This window comes from Nerophis lumbriciformis, linkage group LG03, assembly GCF_033978685.3.
Source record: "Nerophis lumbriciformis linkage group LG03, RoL_Nlum_v2.1, whole genome shotgun sequence".
Taxonomy (NCBI): Eukaryota; Metazoa; Chordata; class Actinopteri; order Syngnathiformes; family Syngnathidae; genus Nerophis; species Nerophis lumbriciformis.
In genome coordinates, this window is record NC_084550.2 from 29893464 (window position 1) to 29912072 (window position 18609).

At 42.0% G+C, this 18609-nt stretch overlaps 1 protein-coding gene across 4 annotated transcripts; it reads right to left on the minus strand.

Moving 5' to 3' along the window:
* Nucleotides 1-332: 332 nt before the first annotated feature.
* On the minus strand, nucleotides 333-15620 carry cryz (crystallin, zeta (quinone reductase)). 4 transcript variants are annotated; one of them, XM_061936692.1, is made up of 8 exons: nucleotides 15396-15620; nucleotides 14114-14266; nucleotides 11320-11483; nucleotides 9314-9365; nucleotides 8572-8721; nucleotides 6974-7075; nucleotides 1634-1729; nucleotides 333-949 (listed from the first exon to the last, which is right to left on the minus strand). In XM_061936692.1, exons 1-8 carry the CDS (start codon nucleotides 15501-15503, stop codon nucleotides 788-790), a joined length of 987 nt encoding a protein of 328 aa, XP_061792676.1. In that variant the 5' UTR covers nucleotides 15504-15620; the 3' UTR covers nucleotides 333-787. The 4 variants fall into 4 exon arrangements, with proteins under 4 accessions (XP_061792676.1, XP_061792667.1, XP_061792693.1 ...); XM_061936683.1 differs by having other exon boundaries at nucleotides 1607-1729; XM_061936700.1 differs by lacking the exon at nucleotides 333-949 and adding an exon at nucleotides 1068-1157.
* Nucleotides 15621-18609: the final 2989 nt, after the last annotated feature.

The window sequence follows — 18609 nt, forward strand, 5'->3', positions numbered from 1 at the left end:
CATCATGTTGACATGTTTATTGTTACATCATCACATCATATTGACATGTTTATTGTTACATCATCACATCATATTGACATGTTTATTGTTACATAATCACATCATATTGACATGTTTATTGTTACATCATCACATCATGTTGACATGTTTATTGTTACATCATCACATCATGTTGACATGTTTATTGTTACATCATCACATCATATTGACATGTTTATTGTTACATCATCACATCATGTTGACATGTTTATTGTTACATAATCACATCATATTGACATGTTTATTGTTACATCATCACATCATATTGACATGTTTATTGTTACATCATCACATCATATTGACATGTTTATTGTTACATCATCACATCATGTTGACATGTTTATTGTTACATCATCACATCATGTTGACATGTTTATTGTTACATAATCACATCATGTTGACATGTTTATTGTTACATCATCACATCATGTTGACATGTTTATTGTTACATAATCACATCATATTGAAAATATTCAAGTCATCTTGTCACAATAGGAAGAATAAAGACATTTAGTAAGAAAGATGATTAGAAAAAGATGATTATCATGACTGACTACATGTGTACAACATCACATCAATCATCTTTCAACCTTCTTTGCTAAATATGAGATCACATGGTCAGGACCCTCTTGATCACATGGTCAGGACCCTCTTGATCACATTGTCAGGATCATCTTGATCACATGGTCAGGACCCTCTTGATCACATGGTCAGGACCCTCTTGATCACATGGTCAGGACCCTCTTGATCACATGGTCAGGATCATCTTCCCAACGGCCCCAGCAGACTGGATGATGTCCAGGTGTGCCTGGGCGGCCTGGTCCAGAGGGTACTGGGCACCCACCACTGGACTCAACCACCCAGCTTCCATGCCCGCGTACACCAGTGATGCACACTCCTGCCTCTCTGCCTGTGGACACACCTTCATGTCAAGTACTACTGCATCTACACATTATGTACTGCATGTACACATAATGTACTCTGAAGTACTGCATGTACACATAATGTACTCCTGCCTCTCTGCCTGTGGACACACTTTCATGTCAAGTACTACTGCATGTACACATTATGTACTCTGAAGTACTGCATGTACACATAATGTACTCCTGCCTCTCTGCCTGTGGACACACCTTCATGTCAAGTACTACTGCATGTACACATTATGTACTCTCTCAAGAGTTTTGAACTGAACTTAAACCCTGGTGAAAAGACCAAATGACCAACAAATGATCTTAAATACTAAATGTAAATGTTAAACGTTAAAGGTGCATGTCTTTGGAGGTGGGAGGGGCCTATCCCCAGGTGCATGTCTTTGGAGGTGGGAGGGGCCTATCCCCAGGTGCATGTCGTTGGAGGTGGGAGGAAGCTGGAGTAGAACCCACACAGTCACATGCAAACTCCCCACAGAAACACCCGAGCCCGCGATTGAAGGAATGGAATATTAAATGTTAAATTTAAATCAAATGACTTATATCACGATACAGTTTTCAGCCGTATCACCCAGCCCTTGTGTGGCTTCAACTAAATCATGTGAAGTACTGAGGGTGTGTACTACTTCATCACTTACAGTAGTAGTGAGTACAGAAAGGTTTACCGCTGTAGAGAAGTAGAGAGAGACTCCGATGATGCTGCTCTCTTTGCGTATGGTGTCCCTGGGGTCCACTTCAATGGGGCCTCTGGAGCCCACCACCTAAACACATGTTAGACAACATGAGTACTATAGTACTACACTTCAATGGGGCCTCTGGAGCCTACCACCTAAACACATGTTAGACAACATGACAACTATAGTACTACACTTCAATGGGGCTCTGGAGCCCACCACCTAAACACATGTTAGACAGCATGAGTACTATAGTACTACACTTCAATGGGGCCTGTGGAGCCCACCACCTAAACACATGTTAGACAACATGAGTACTATAGTACTACACTTCAATGGGGCCTCTGGAGCCCACCACCTAAACACATGTTAGACAACATGAGTACGATAGTACTACACTTCAATGGGGCCCCTGGAGCCCACCACCTAAACACATGTTAGACAACATGACAACTATAGTACTACACTTCAATGGGGCCCCTGGAGCCCACCACCTAAACACATGTTAGACAACATGACAACTATAGTACTACACTTCAATGGGGCCCCTGGAGCCCACCACCTAAACACATGTTAGACAACATGACAACTATAGTACTACACTTCAATGGGGCCCCTGGAGCCCACCACCTAAACACATGTTAGACAACATGACAACTATAGTACTACACTTCAATGGGGCCTCTGGAGCCCACCACCTAAACACATGTTAGACAACATGAGTACTATAGTACTACACTTCAATGGGGCCTCTGGAGCCCACCACCTAAACACATGTTAGACAACATGACAACTATAGTACTACTATATTTCATGTTCACACTGAGAAACTTTGCTATTTTTGCAAATAATCATGAACTTAGAATTTAATGGCAGCAACACATTGCAAAAAAGGCATTTTTACCAGTGTGTTACATGGCCTTTCCTTTTAACAACCCTCAGTAAAGGTTTGGGAACTGAGGAGACACATTTTTGAAGTGGAATTCTTTCCCATTCTTGCTTGATGTACAGCTTAATTTGTTCAACAGTCTCCCTTCTCATTATTTTGCCTTCACACGTTTTCAATGTCTGGACTACAGGCAGGCCAGTCTAGTACCCGCACTCTTTTACTATGAAGCCATGCTGTTGTAACACCTGGCTTGGCATTGTCTTGCTGAAATAAGCAGGGGCGTCCATGATAACGTTGCTTGGATGGCATAGTAGAGTTTTAACTTGCACTTACAGATGTAGCGACCAACTGTAGTTACTGACAGTGGTTTTCTGAAGTGTTCCTGAACCCATGTGGTGATATCCTTTACACACTGATGTGGCTTTTTGATACAGTACCGCCTGAGGGATCCAAGGTGTGTAATATCATGGCTTACGTGTAGTGATTTCTCCAGATCCTCTGAACCCTTTGATGATATTACGGAGCGTAGATGGGGAAATCCCTAAATTCCTTGCAATAGCTGCTTGAGAAATGTTGTTCTTAAACAATTTGCTCAGGCATTTGTTGACAAAGTGGTGACCCTCACCCCATCCTTGTTTGTGAATGAGTGAGCATTTCATGGAAGCTGCTTTTATACCCAATCATGGCACCCACCTGTTCCCAATTAGCCTGTTCACCTGTGGGATGTTCCAAATAAGTCTTTGATGAGCATTCCTAAACTTTCTCACTCTTTTTTGCCACTTGTGCCAGCTTTTTTGAATTGAATTGAATTGAATTATTTATTTCAAACCTGCACAGTACAACAACACACTTTTTTTTTTTTAACATTTTGGCAGGGACATTTATGCAAGGCTTGAAAAGGGGTTGGATGAAGCAGATGCTTATAATATCCCAACCCCTCTCACTCATTCCACATTTAACATAAACAATATAATACAAGAACAATACTATACAAACAAAAACAAGAAAAGCTCCTGTACACTAACAATACAATAGTACCACTGTTACTATGAGACAAGACAAGACGAGACAAAACACACACACACACACACACACACACACACACACACACACACACACACATGCACACACATATACATACACACACACACACACACACACAGGCCCAAACACTCTCTGACCATACACCTCTCTCCCATCGCTCTGTGCTGAGGGCATCACTCTTTTTCCTCCTCGTACTTCTTTTTTAAACAGTCTTTTAAATTGAATCATGTTAGAACAGGTTTTTAACTCGTCCCCTAAGTTGTTCCACAGACTGACTCCACACACTGAAATGCACATTGATTTTAAAGTTGTTCTAAATTTAGGAAAATATAATTTGTTGTTTCCTCTTAGACTGTAACTATGGTGAGCATCTCTATCCTGGAATAGGTTTTGTATATTGGATGGTAGAGAGTTTTGGGATGCCCTAAACATAATTTGAGCAGTTTTAAAATTGATCACATCGTGCAGTTTAAGTTGTTTTAACTCCATGAATAGTGGATTTGAATGATGTAAGTAGTGTACATTGGACACAATTCTAATGGCCTTTTTCTGCAGAGTGACTAAAGGCTGTAGATGGGATTTATAACAATTTCCCCAGACTTCAACACAATAGTTTAGATATGACATCATAAAATGAATGATACAATAAAAGCAGAGCATTGATGTTCAATAAATGACATGATCTCCTCATCATTCCAACACATTTAGCAACTTTTGTCCTTAGGTAACTTATATGAGGCTTCCATGATATATTTTCATCTATTACCACTCCTAAGAATGAATTTTGTTGAACATATTCTATTGGTGTATCATCAATAACAATCCTGATGGGTATTTCACTTTTGCGATTGCTAAAGAGCATGATTTTGGTCTTCTTTAAATTCAGAGACAATTTGTTGGTATTAAACCAAGTTTTTAACTTGATCATCTCCTCAGTTACAGAGGCCAGAAGTTGCTTCAGGTCGTCACCTCCACATGTAATGGTTGTATCGTCAGCAAAGAGGATGAACTTCAGCAGTGTTGATACTTTACATATTTCATTGATATACATTATAAATAGTGTGGGTCCCAGTATCGACCCCTGGGGGACTCCACAGGTTATGTACATGAATGTAGATTGATGTTGGTCGATCTGAACAATCTGCTGTCTCTCATTCAAGTAGCTCTTCAGCCATTTCCCTGCCACTCCCCTTATGCCATAGTTTTCCAGTTTATTTACCAAAATCTGGTGATCAATGGTATCGAAAGCCTTTCGCAGGTCAATAAAAATTCCTAAAACAAATTTGTTTTTCTCGATACCATTAGTAATGTTCTCTATTAGATCACTTAAAGCTAATGAAGTTGACCTATTTTGTCGGAACCCATATTGACAATCAGATAATAATGTGTGCTTTTCAATGAAGCCACGAAGTCTATTATCAAATAATTTTTCCAATATTTTTGACAACTGTGGCAGAAGGGAGACGGGCCGGTAATTTGTGAAGTGGTGTTTGTCTCCAGATTTGAAGATGGGGATGACTTTTGAGAGTTTCATTTGTGAAGGAAATAGTCCAAGTTGAAAAGATAAATTGCAGATGTATGTGAATGGTTTGATGATTTCTTCCGCTACATTCCGGACCGTCCTCATATCGAGGTCATAAATGTCACGTGATGTCTTGTTCTTGCTTTTCTGAATAATCTCTAAGACTTCCTTTTTGACAGTCGGAGTTAGGAACATCGAGTAAGGATTTTTTCCAATAAGTTCCATGGGCTGTTCATCATTAATTGGGATTTTTTTTGCCAGCTCAGGCCCAACTTTAACAAAAAACACATTGAAGCTGTCCGCAATCATCTTCTTGTCACTTATGATTTGGTCGTTCTCAACAAAAAACTCCGGATAACAAGGACTGTTTGAACCATGCCCAATAATTGTATTTAATACCTTCCAAATTCCCTTTATATCATTTTTCTTTTGGATTAATAGTTTGGTGGTGTATTCTTTTCTGCATGCTCTTAATGTGCTGGTTAATTTATTTGTATATGTTTTGTACTTTTGTTCTGTTTCTATGGTTTGATGCCTAAAAAAAGTCCTATATAAATAATTTTTCTTTTTGCAAGCGTTCGCAAGCCCTTTAGTTATCCATGGAGTTTTTGTGGAGTTAGTTATAGTGCATTTTTTGATGGGGCAGTGTGTATCATAAAGTGAGAAAAAAATGTCATGAAATAAATTATAAGCTGCATTTATATCTGACGTTTGAAAAACAGAATCCCAGTTGTGTTTCGCTAAATCATTCTTTAGTGCTGTTAATGATCTTTCTGTTGTGGCTCTACGATAATATTCACTATTTACAGGTTTGGATGTTTTGCAGTTAATATTGTACACCATGAACACGGGTAAATGATCACTGACGTCACTCACTAACAAGCCTCCAGTTACAGTCTGATCTACAATGTTACAAAATATGTTGTCAATAAGTGTGGTGCTGTGTGTTGTGATTCTTGTGGGTCGTGTGATCAGTGGGAATAAGCCCATGGAGAACATGGTGTCAATACATTTTGGTGTGTGTTTGTGTTTATTAGGATTCAAAAGGTTGATATTAAAGTCACCACATACTATATATTTTTTGTTTCTCTTAAATAATTTTTCCATCCATTCATTAAATATTTTTAAGTCGGATCCTGGTGTTCTATAAAAGCAGCTTACAATAATGTGTTTCCAATTTGAAAATGATAATTCCACAGTGACGCATTCGAAGAGTTCCTCAACAGTTAAACACATATCATTTACAATACTACAGCTGATATTTTTGTCCACATACAGAGCCACACCTCCTCCTCTCTTATTTTTACGGTTGGTGCAAAACATTTCATACCCATTTAATTCAAACGCGTTTCAAAAAATTGAAACGCGTTGCAGGCATCAAATTCCAAATGAGCTAATATTTGCAAATAATAACAAAGTTTCTCAATGTGAACATGAAATATCTTGTCTTTGCAGTCTATTCAATTGAATATAAGTTGAAAAGGATTTGTAAATCATTGTATTCTCTTTTTATTTACCATTTACACAACATAACAACTTCACTGCTTTTGGGGTTTGTATACATGTACAGTATGTGTCACCTATGAACAAATATGTATATATGTACAGTATGTGTCACCTATGAACAAATATGTATATATGTACAGTATGTGTCACCTATGAACAAATATGTATATATGTACAGTATGTCACCTATGAACAAATATGTATATATGTACATTATGTGTCACCTATGAACAAATATGTATACATGTACAGTATGTGTCACCTATGAACAAAGATGTGTATATGTACAGTATGTGTCACCTATGAACAAATATGTATATATGTACAGTATGTGTCACCTATGAACAAAAGGCTGCTGTGTGATACTGACCGCCACACGTCCTGCCAAGGCCAACATCTGGAGATCTTTGTTGAGGTTGACATTACACAACATTTCTATGATCACGTCCACTCCCTTTCCTCCTGTGGCTTCCTGCAACACACACACACGCACACGCGCGAGCGCACGCACGCGCACACACACACACACACACACACACACACACACACACACACACACACACACACACACACACACACACACACACACACACACACACACACACACACACACACAATCAGAGAACACACACACAACACACTCACAGAACACACACTTACCTAGGGCTCCATTCTCCCCTTAGTGTTACACACCTTTGTCTTCTTCGTATTCTACCATTCAGCCTGTGGACACCCCCACCCCACATGAGTCAGACACAGGTGTGTGAGGTCCACATGAGTCACACACAGGTGTGTGAGGTCCACATGAGTCACACACACAGGTGTGTGAGGTCCACATGAGGCACACAAAAAGGTGTGTGAGGACCACATGAGTCACACACAGGTGTGTGAGGTCAACATGAGTCCCACACAAGTGTGTGAGGCCCACATGAGTCACACACCATAGTCACACACAGGTGTGTGAGGTCCACATGAGTCAGACACAGGTGTGTGAGGCCCACATGAGTCACACACAAGTGTTTGAGGTCCACATGAGTCACACACACAGGTGTGTGAGGTCCACATGAGTCACACACAGGTGTGTGAGGTCCACATGAGTCAGACACAGGTGTGTGAGGTCCACATGAGTCACACACACAGGTGTGTGAGGTCCACATGAGTCACACACAGGTGTGTGAGGTCCACATGAGTCACACACAGGTGTGTGAGGTCCACATGAGTCACACACACAGGTGTGTGAGGTCCACATGAGTCACACACATGTGTGTGAGGCCCACATGAATCACACACAGGTGTGTGAGGTCCACATGAGTCAGACAGAGGTGTGTGAGGTCCACATGAGTCAGACACAGGTGTGTGAAGCCCACATGAGTCACACACACAGGTGTGTGAGGTCCACATGAGTCACACACACAGGTGTGTGAGGTCCACATGAATCACACACACAGGTGTGTGAGGTCCACATGAGTCAAACACAGGTGTGTGAGGTTCACATGAGTCAGACAGAGGTGTGTGAGGTCCACATGAGTCACACACAGGTGTATGAGGTCCACATGAGTCCGACACAGGTGTGTGAGGTCCATTAGGTCTAGGTAATGTTGCAAATCTCAATGCCAACTAAAAAGGGATTTAAAAAAAGGCTCACCGTGTGGAAACAATGAAGGTGTAAACAAACATTTACAGAATATTTATGTGTAAACAACTCCTTTCACAACGTATATATCTGCAGCTAATATATGGAAACATATTTTTTCTTCTAAAATTTAGTGGGTGTGGCTTATATACCGGTGCACTTTATAGTCCAGAAAATAGGGTATTTATTGAACCATATATTGAATATTATGGTGGTCGTCTGCATTATAAATATAACTAATATTATTTTGATTTGGCCATAGAGTCAGAATATTACAAACAAGTATTTTACTGTCCGCTCTAGAAGCTTCTAGCATTTCTGGGAGTGTGCAGTACCATGATTTGGCCGGTATAGTCCTTCTCTCTGTGATTAAACGTCAGGTGAGCTCCATTTCTGGCGACCAGCTCCATTCCCTCTTTGGTCCCTGCGGTGCCCAACACCCTGAGGCCCAGCACACGCGACAGCTGGCACGCCGCCACGCCCACCTGCGCCCGCAAAAGAAGTGTTTGGCGTGGTCAGGTGTGACGTATAGTGGTGAAGGGAGGAGGCTCTAAGAAGAAGTGTTTGGCGTGGTCAGGTGTGACGTATAGTGGTGAAGGGAGGAGGCTCTAACAAGAAGTGTTTGGTGTGGTCAGGTGTGACGTATAGTGGTGAAGGGAGGAGGCTCTAAGAAGAAGTGTTTGGCGTGGTCGGGTGTGACGTATAGTGGTGAAGGGAGGAGGCTCTAAGAAGAAGTGTTTGGCGTGGTCGGGTGTGACGTATAGTGGTGAAGGAAGGAGGCTCTAAGAAGAAGTGTTTGGCGTGGTCGGGTGTGACGTATAGTGGTGAAGGGAGGAGGCTCTAAGAAGAAGTGTTTGGCGTGGTCGGGTGTGACGTATAGTGGTGAAGGGAGGAGGCTCTAAGAAGAAGTGTTTGGCGTGGTCGGGTGTGACGTATAGTGGTGAAGGGAGGAGGCTCTAAGAAGAAGTGTTTGGCGTGGTCGGGTGTGACGTATAGTGGTGAAGGGAGGAGGCTCTAAGAAGAAGTGTTTGGCGTGGTCGGGTGTGACATATAGTGATGAAGGGAGGAGGCTCTCACCCCTCCACTGGCTCCGTGGATGAGGACAGTCTCTCCAGCCTTCACGTGGGCCCTGCAACACATTTACAGGATTCAAGCCAATATGCACTCGCTCTTTTTCTACCGCCGTTTCTCTTCGGTTTTTCTAGTACAGTACTCAAACAAAATTGTCTTTTCTTCATTTATTTAAGAAGCGCGGGCATCTCAAAAAGCAGTTTAGATTCGTAGCAAGTATGAAAGGAAAAAGGGGCAGAGGGAGAGAGATGTCGTTCTTTATACACTGAATATAGTCTTGGAGGGGTGGAGTAGGCTCAGTTCGGAGGGGAAAGGGAGCAGGTGGAAGGCACCTGGCTGCTTAGGGAGTTGATAGTTTTTAGGGAGTAGAGAGAAGGAGGACGAGATACAGTTCACTGGAGTGTTAATGCTTGCATAAAATGTTAGCATGCTAACGTTAGCTTGGTATAATAGGAACAGGCAGACGGAGATATGTCTCAAAACCCATGAATTATAGGTTTAAATGATCAGAATTAGTTAAAATTCTTATTTTTTTTATGTTTTTGATTGATTTTTGAAAATTATAAACTGCTTTGGAATGAGGATTAATAAGAATCGCGATTCGGGTGTAAATAAATTTGCTGTGCACCCCTAATTTATAATAAGAATTGTGAAACATGTGGTGATGTATAAATGTTTTCTGACACGCGGGGACAGGTCGATGTTCAAAACTGTCCTCCTGAAGTCTTCAGAGGAGGTTGACTTACTTGTGAACCAGCGCTCTGTAGGCGGTGAAGTATGGGATGCTAAAGACTTCAGAGGAGGTTGACTTACTTGTAAACCAGCACTCTGTAGGCGGTGAAGTACGGGATGCTAAAGTCTTCAAAAGAGGTTGACTTACTTGTGAACCAGCGCTCTGTAGGCGGTGAAGTACGGGATGCTAAAGTCTTCAGAGGAGGTTGACTTACTTGTGAACCAGCACTCTGTAGGCGGTGAAGTACGGGATACCAAAGTCTTCAGAGGAGGTTGACTTGTAAACCAGCACTATGTAGGTGGTGAAGTACGGGATACAAAAGTCTTCAGAGGAGGTTGACCTACTTGTGAACCAGCACTCTGTAGGCGGTGAAGTACGGGATGCTAAAGTCTTCAGAGGAGGTTGACTTACTTGTGAACCAGCACTCTGTAGGCGGTGAAGTACGGGATACCAAAGTCTTCAGAGGAGGTTGATTTGTGAAACAGCACTCTGTAGGCAGTGAAGTTCGGGATACAAAAGTCTTCAGAGAAGGTTGACCTACCTGTGAAACCAGCGCTCTGTAGGCGGTGAAGTACGGGATGCTAAAGTGTTCAGAGGAGGTTGACTTACTTGTGAACCAGCGCTCTGTAAGGGGTGAGGTATGGGATGCTAAAGTCTTCAGAGGAGGTTGACTTACTTGTGAACCAGCACTCTGTAGGCGGTGAAGTACGGGATACAAAAGTCTTCAGAGGAGGTTGACTTACTTGTGAACCAGCGCTCTGTAGGCGGTGAAGTACGGGATACCAAAGTCTTTAGAGGAGGCTGACTTACTTGTGGACCAGCACTCTGTAGGCGGTGAAGTACGGGATACAAAAGTCTTCAGAGGAGGTTGACCTACTTGTGAACCAGCGCTCTGTAGGCGGTGAAGTATGGGATGCTAAAGTCTTCAGAGGAGGTTGACTTACTTGTGAACCAGCGCTCTGTAGGCGGTGAAGTACGGGATGCTAAAGTCTTCAGAGGAGGTTGACTTACTTGTGAACCAGCACTCTGTAGGCGGTGAAGTACGGGATGCCAAAGTCTTCAGAGGAGGTTGACTTACTTGTGAACCAGCGCTCTGTAGGCGGTGAAGTACAGGATACCAAAGTCTTCAGAGGAGGTTGACCTACTTGTGAACCAGCGTTTTGTAGGCGGTGAAGTACGGGATGCTAAAGTCTTCACAGGAGGTTGACTTATTTGTGAACCAGCGCTCTGTAGGCGGTGAAGTACGGGATGCTAAAGTCTTCAGAGGAGGTTGACTTACTTTTGAACCAGCGCTCTGTAGGCAGTGAAGTACGGGATGCCGATGGCTGCCCCCTGTCTGAAGTCTAAAGTGTCCGGCAGTTTGTGGACACTCTCCTCTGTGGCTAGAGCCAATTCTGCATACCCTCCAGACTTGCAGGCTGTGGTAAAAACACGGTCCCCGGCCTGTAGAGCAACAATTCCCATTCACAGATCAAAACATCAAACTCATTGCACTTTGTTGGAAATGTTCTTGTTTGAGTCATTCAAACTAAATTGTCTTTCTCAATTTTATTGAAGACTGGAGCATCACATGTTCCTTCATGCACTGCGGAGAGAGCACAAGTCTGGGAAGCACCGACCATGAGACAATGGGGCCCTGTTAACTAGAGTGGGAAAGTGTTACTTTCTCACACAGACCAGATAGTTTGATTGTGTACAAAGGTACATCAGAGTGTTCCATCACAGCATGAGACAATGGGGCCCTGTTAACTAGAGTGGGAACATGTTACTTTCTCACACAGACCAGATAGTTTGATTGTGTACAAAGGTACATCAGAGTGTTCCATCAGAGCATGAGACAATGGGGCCCTGTTAACTAGTGGGAAAGTGTTACTTCCTCACACAGACCAGATAGTTTGATTGTGTACAAAGGTACATCAGAGTGTTCCATCACAGCATGAGATAATAGGGCCCTGTTAACGAGAGTGGGAAAGTGTTACTTTCTCACACAGGCCAGATAGTTTGATTGTGTACAAAGGTACATCAGAGTGTTCCATCACAGCACGAGACAATGGGGCCCTGTTAACTAGAGTGGGAAAGTGTTACTTTCTCACACAGACCAGATAGTTTGATTGTGTACAAAGGTACATCAGAGTGTTCCATCACAGCATGAGATAATGGGGCCCTGTTAACTAGAGTGGGAAAGTGTTACTTTCTCACACAGGCCAGATAGTTTGATTGTGTACAAAGGTACATCAGAGTGTTCCATCACAGCATGAGACAATGGGGCCCTGTTAACTAGAGTGGGAAAGTGTTACTTTCTCACACAGGCCAGATAGTTTGATTGTGTACAAAGGTACATCAGAGTGTTCCATCACAGCACCTTCTTACTCCCAACGCTCTGCTTTCTCTTTATCTCAGAAAAAGTAGGTCATGTCCGGTTGCAAACTAAACACCGACTCACGTCAACAGTCAAGCATAAACTAAGTAATGTTGCAATTTTCCAAAGTAGGAATTCACTCCTCCAAAATGTGCCAACTTGATGCTAATTTACATTGGATTTGCCATAGACATGCTACTATTAGCATTAGCAATTTTACATGGCGATTTTAACCCCTCCAAATGCGGTAATGGAAACTACAACGAAGATGATTGTTACAATCAATCAGCCGGTGTGTAATAAGCACACCACTTACAGTATAAACACTTTGTAGGGCGCAACATAGCACGTTGGGCTTGATGGAAAAAGCTACTTCCTGGTTAGGCAACATACGTAGATGTCCTTTACAGGACTGACATCTAATGTCTTCAATTAACACTCACATGTGTAATAAAACAAGACTTTTTCATTAAAAAAATGTTACATCTTTGTATTATCAAACAATTGATACCAAAGTACCAAACCTGGAATACCGTATCAATTCCAAGGTAGCAGTGATTGGAACTATCGCTTCAAATGGGAACGATACCCACTTAATTGGATGTACAATATAAATTTGGCTGACAATAGAGGTGTTGATACTTTGGTGATAATGCACAATAGAGGTGTTGATACTATGGTGATAATGCGCGATAGAGGTGTTGATACTATGGTGATAATGCACGATAGAGGTGATGATACTATGGTGATAATGCATGATAGAGGTGTTGATACTATGATGATAATGCACGATAGAGATGATGATACTATGGTGATAAAGCACGATAGAGGTGATGATACTATGGTGATAATGCACGATAGAAGTGTTGATACTATGGTGATAATGCACGATAGAGGTGTTGATACTATGGTGATAATGCACGATAGAGGTGATGATACTATGGTGATAAAGCACGATAGAGGTGATGATACTATGTTGATAATGCACGATAGAAGTGTTGATACTACGGTGATAATGCACGATAGAGGTGATGATACTACAGTGATAATGCACAATAGAGGTGTTGATACTATGGTGATAATGCACGATAGAAGTGTTGATACTATGGTGACAATGCACGATAGAGGTGTTGATACTATGGTGATAATGCACGATAGAGGTGATGATACTATGGTGATAATGCACGATAGAAGTGTTGATACTATGGTGATAATGCACGATAGAGGTGATGATACTACGGTGATAATGCACGATAGAGGTGTTGATACTATGGTGATAGTGCACGACAACAATATATTTCCTGAATGATAAATCATTATTATATATAAATATGTTTCCTGAATGATAAATCATTATTATATAAAAATATGTTTCCTTAATGATGAATCATTATTATATATAAATATGTTTCCTGAATGATGAATCATTATTATATATAAATATGTTTCCTGAATGATAAATCATTATTATATATAAATATGTTTCCTGAATGAACTGCCAATACAATTAAAGTGCAAATGAAAATGCACTTTAGTCATCATTTTGGCGCTTAAGGAACTTCTCTATGACTTTAGCTCCTTCTGTGTGTTTGATATTGTCATTACTGCCACAAGTGGTGGACAAGTGTATTACACAGCTGACAAACACATGTCTATTGGTACGCAGCCCTACGGTAGAAAAAGACTGATGATTGGAAGTGAGGAGAAGACTAACCTTCACTGCTGTGACACCATCTCCCACACTGTCCACCACTCCAGCTACGTCAGTGCCAGGTGTGTATGGCAGAGGGGGCTTGCGGCTGGACGCCCCAGCTCGGATGTACGTCTCCACTGGATTCACCCCACACGCATGGACTCGAATTAACACCTGCAGCACACCACATGGAACACACATGATAAATATATATATATATACATATATATGTATATATGTATATATATATATATATATATATATAAGCATGATGACATTGGAAAAGTTAACATACTTCTAAGATGTCGCCAAGTATCAGGATCCATGCTATTTAGGTTCACACAAATAAAATGAGTCAAAATGTTAGCATGCTAACGTTGGTTTGGTATAATGGCAACAGTTAGCATACTTGCAAGATAGAGACATGTCTCAGTCAAAACCCATGAATCTTAGGTTTCAACGGTCAGATTTATCTAAAAATGTTAGCATGCTAACACTAGCATGATGACATAAGAAAAGTTAACATACTTCTATGAGGGCGCCAAGTATCAACAGTCATGATATTTTTGCTCAAGATGGATACAATTTGTGAAAAAAAATGCTTGCATAAAACGTTAGCATGCTAACATTAGCTTGTTATAATAAGAACAGTTAGCATGTTTGCAAGATGGAGACATGTCTCAAAATGCATGAATTTTAGGTGCAGAGGATAAAAATAGCTAAAAAATTATTTTTTCCATTTTTGGATGGATTTTGGATTGATTTAGAATGAGGATAAATAAGAATCGCGATTCGGATGTAAAATTATTTTTCTGGGTGCCCCTAATATCCAGAATGTAGAGATTTTTGTATTATTTGCTTGTGATACATAAGAACATATTGTCATCAGTGGATAATACCAATCCAAATATGAATTATTATTATGATTGTGTTATTAAAAGTGCATCTCCTGGGGTCTCTTTAGAACCTAGTGACACCGCTCCTTCTGCAAGGGTCCTTGAACGCACCACAGTTGTGTTCAATGGGGATGCAAAGCCAACTAAATGTCTCCTTTGCTGCCACAGATAGATTTATTCCATTTGACCTCTGTCCTTGTTCCAGAACACACACATCCACTCCCTGCTTGCTGCTATTATTCCCAACACAACAACCATGACTTGTGCTAAAAGTCTTTTCAGCTCGGTACTGCTTGGTACATCAATCATTTACAAGTGTGTCCAAATATTGAAGTACACTTTAAAGAGCGGATCTTGGAAGGTTTGTAAAAGTTAGTGTACTCACTAGAACGCAACTATTTCCTCACCTGACTTTTCCCGGGTTGCGGAACCTTGACGTCGGCGCACAGTTTGAGGACGGACGGATCCCCGAACTCGCTCACACGGATAGCCTTCATCACCCTGCTGCCTGCCATACTCACAGTGCAAATGTTGTATTGTTTACACCGTCTCTCGCTTTACTGGACACTGTACGCTCCAAAACCCTCCAATCTAGACTCCAAACATTCCAGAACAAGCTAGTCAGGTTACTTCTAGAGCTCCACCCCAGATCACACCTCACCCACTTCTCCAAAGTGGGCTGGCTCAGGGTGGAGGACAGAGTAAAACAACTTGCACTGAGCCTAGTCCAGTGGTTCTTAACCTTGTTGGAGGTACCGAACCCCAGCAATTTCATATGCGCATTCACCCAACCCTTCTTTGGTGAAAAATAAAATGTTGTTTTCTTTTCAAATTCAAGACAAAGTTATATGTTTTTGGTAACACTTTAGTATGGGGAACATATTCTAAGTAACAAAGACTTCATTTAGAGTTATTTGGTTAGGGTTAGGGTTAGAGGGTTAGGGGCAGGGTTAGAAGGTTAAGGTTACAATAAGGCCATGCCGAATAAGGCATTAAAAAGTGACTAGTTAAGAGCCTATATGTTACTCATTTGCATGTTAATAAGCAACTAATTATTGGTGAATATGTTCCCCATAATAAAGTGTGACCATGTTTTTGTACTGGTGCAGAAAATGAAGCGTGCATGAACATCACCTTGTTCAAAGAACAAAAGCAACACAGTGCAAAAACTCACAACAAATTACACACCTGCAAACCAGTCAGCTGTTGTCGTATCCGTAATACGCCGATAGGGAGAAGTTTTTATTTACACGATGAGTTGGGTGTGTTTTGACCTCCGCCGAACCCCTGAGCCCGACTCACCGAACCCCTAGGGTTCCATCCAACCCAGGTTAAGAACCACTGTGCTAGTCTATAAAATCCGTTACACCTCCCTGATACCGAAGTACATGTCAAACTACAACACCAGGGGGAGCTCCACTAACCACGTTAAACCCAGATTCCCATCTAACAAAGGTCTTAACTCATTCTCCTTCTATGCCACATCAATATGGAATGCACTCCCAACAGGTGTAAAAGAAAGTGCATCTATATCCTCCTTCAAAAGAGCACTAAAAGAACACCTCCAGGCAACTTTAACCCTAGACTAACACCCTCCCCCCTCCACAGCCCACCTCCCCGGATTGTAAATAATGTAAATAATTCAATGTATATACTCTGATGATGAACTTGTGTGATGACTGTATTATGATGATAGTATATATCTGTATCATGATTCAATTTAAGTGGACCCCGACTTAAACAAGTGTAAAAACTTATTGGGGTGTTACCATTTAGTGGTCAATTGTAGGGAATATGTACTTCACTGTGCAATCTACTAATAAACGTTTCAATCAATCAATCAATCAATGTGTATCTCAGAAGTCCGCAGCACCGCCCTCTGGACAAGATATTCTTTAACTTGAAAGGTCACGTGATCTCGCAATGCATTGTGGGGCCCTGGTCGCCTAAACTGCTTTTGTTTACATGGCGGTCAGTGTTTGTTTTAGTCATAAAATGTTTGTTTCATGAATGGAAATGGAAAAACAAAAAAACACTATTTATTTTTTTGACAATTAAAAAACAAAGTGTTTTTATCGTTTTGGGGTCGAAAACCGATAACGTGAACAAACAACCTTTGTTTTGTTCATATTTTGACACCGGAAGGATAGATTTTCAAAGTAAAAGCGAGGATACCACGGTTCCAGTGTGTCTGGGTAAAATGTATTCGTAGCTCTTGACAGAAATTATTTTAGACAACATTGCACGAGGACTGATATCTACAGGAATCTCTATCCACATATTACACAAAAGTGGAGGCTAACTTGAACTTGCTACTTCCGGTTTTGGTGTAGGAACATGAAAAAACATCAGTTTCTATAAGTTTTTCTGTTTTTTGTATAAATGTGCGTTAAGATTTCTGTAGGTGTCAGTCGTTGTTGAGCCATGTTTAAAATAACTAATGTGTGATGCTCCATACGGGTGCTGTAGTAATTATCTACGCTTTTACTTTAAAAATACTAACTTCCGGTGTCTACAAATAACAAAACATCCGTTTTGGTCTCTTTTTGTTGTTGTTTCTGTTTACGTGGGATCTTAATTGTTGTTATATGAAATATAAAATGAAAATCCAACCGTATTTTAGTTGCAGTTATTGCTCCTCAACACCATTAACGAATCATTTTACTTTTTACATTTTAAAATGATGGCCAGGGTGTACACCGCCTTCCTTTTCCAGGATGTACTCTGCCTTCCTTGTCCAAGGTATACGCCTCCTTCCTTGTCCAGGGTGTACCCCGCCTTCCTTTTCCAGGATGTACCCCTCCTTCCTTGTCCAGGATGTACCCCACCTTCCTTGTCCAGGGTGTACCCCACCTTCCTTGTCCAGTATGTACGCCGCCTTCCTTGTCCAGGGTGTACGCCGCCTTCCTTGTCCAGGATGAACCCCTCCTTCCTTGTCCAGGGTGTACCCCTCCTTCCTTGTCCAGGGTGTACGCCGCCTTCCTTGTCCAGGGTGTACCCCTCCTTCCTTGTCCAGGGTGTACCCCACCTTCCTTGTCCAGGGTGTACCCCTCCTTCCTTGTCCAGGGTGTACACCGCCTTCCTTGTCCAGGGTGTACCCCGTGTTCCTTGTCCAGGATGTACCCCACCTTCCTTGTCCAGGGTGTATGCCGCCTTCCGCGTCCAGGGTGTACGCCGCCTTCCGCGTCCAGGATGTACCCTGCCTTCCTTGTCCAAGGTATACGCCTCCTTCCTTGTCCAGGGTGTACCCCGCCTTCCTTTTCCAGGATGTACCCCTCCTTCCTTGTCCAGGATGTACACCACCTTCCTTGTCCAGGATATACCCCACCTTCCTTGTCCAGGGTGTACGCCACCTTCCTTGTCCAGTATGTACGCCGCCTTCCTTGTCCAGGGTGTACACCGCCTTCCTTGTCCAGGATGAACCCCTCCTTCCTTGTCCAGGGTGTACCCCTCCTTCCTTGTCCAGGGTGTACGCCGCCTTCCTTGTCCAGGGTGTACGCCGCCTTCCTTGTCCAGGGTGTACACCGCCTTCCTTGTCCAGGATGTACCCCGCCTTCCTTGTCCAGGGTGTACGCCGCCTTCCGCGTCCAGGGTGTACGCCGCCTTCCGCGTCCAGGGTGT

Excerpts from the sequence above, each read along its gene's own strand:
- cryz (XM_061936683.1), bottom strand. The coding sequence starts at position 15,503 with ATGGCAGGCAGCAGGGTGATGAAGGCTATCCGTGTGAGCGAGTTCGGG. Across the intron at positions 14,267-15,395 it reads CGCAACCCGGGAAAAGTCAG|GTGTTAATTCGAGTCCATGC; the intron begins GTGAGGAAATAG and ends GGTGTGCTGCAG. Across the intron at positions 950-1,606 it reads TTTCTGTACTCACTACTACT|GCAGAGAGGCAGGAGTGTGC; the intron begins GTAAGTGATGAA and ends GTGTGTCCACAG.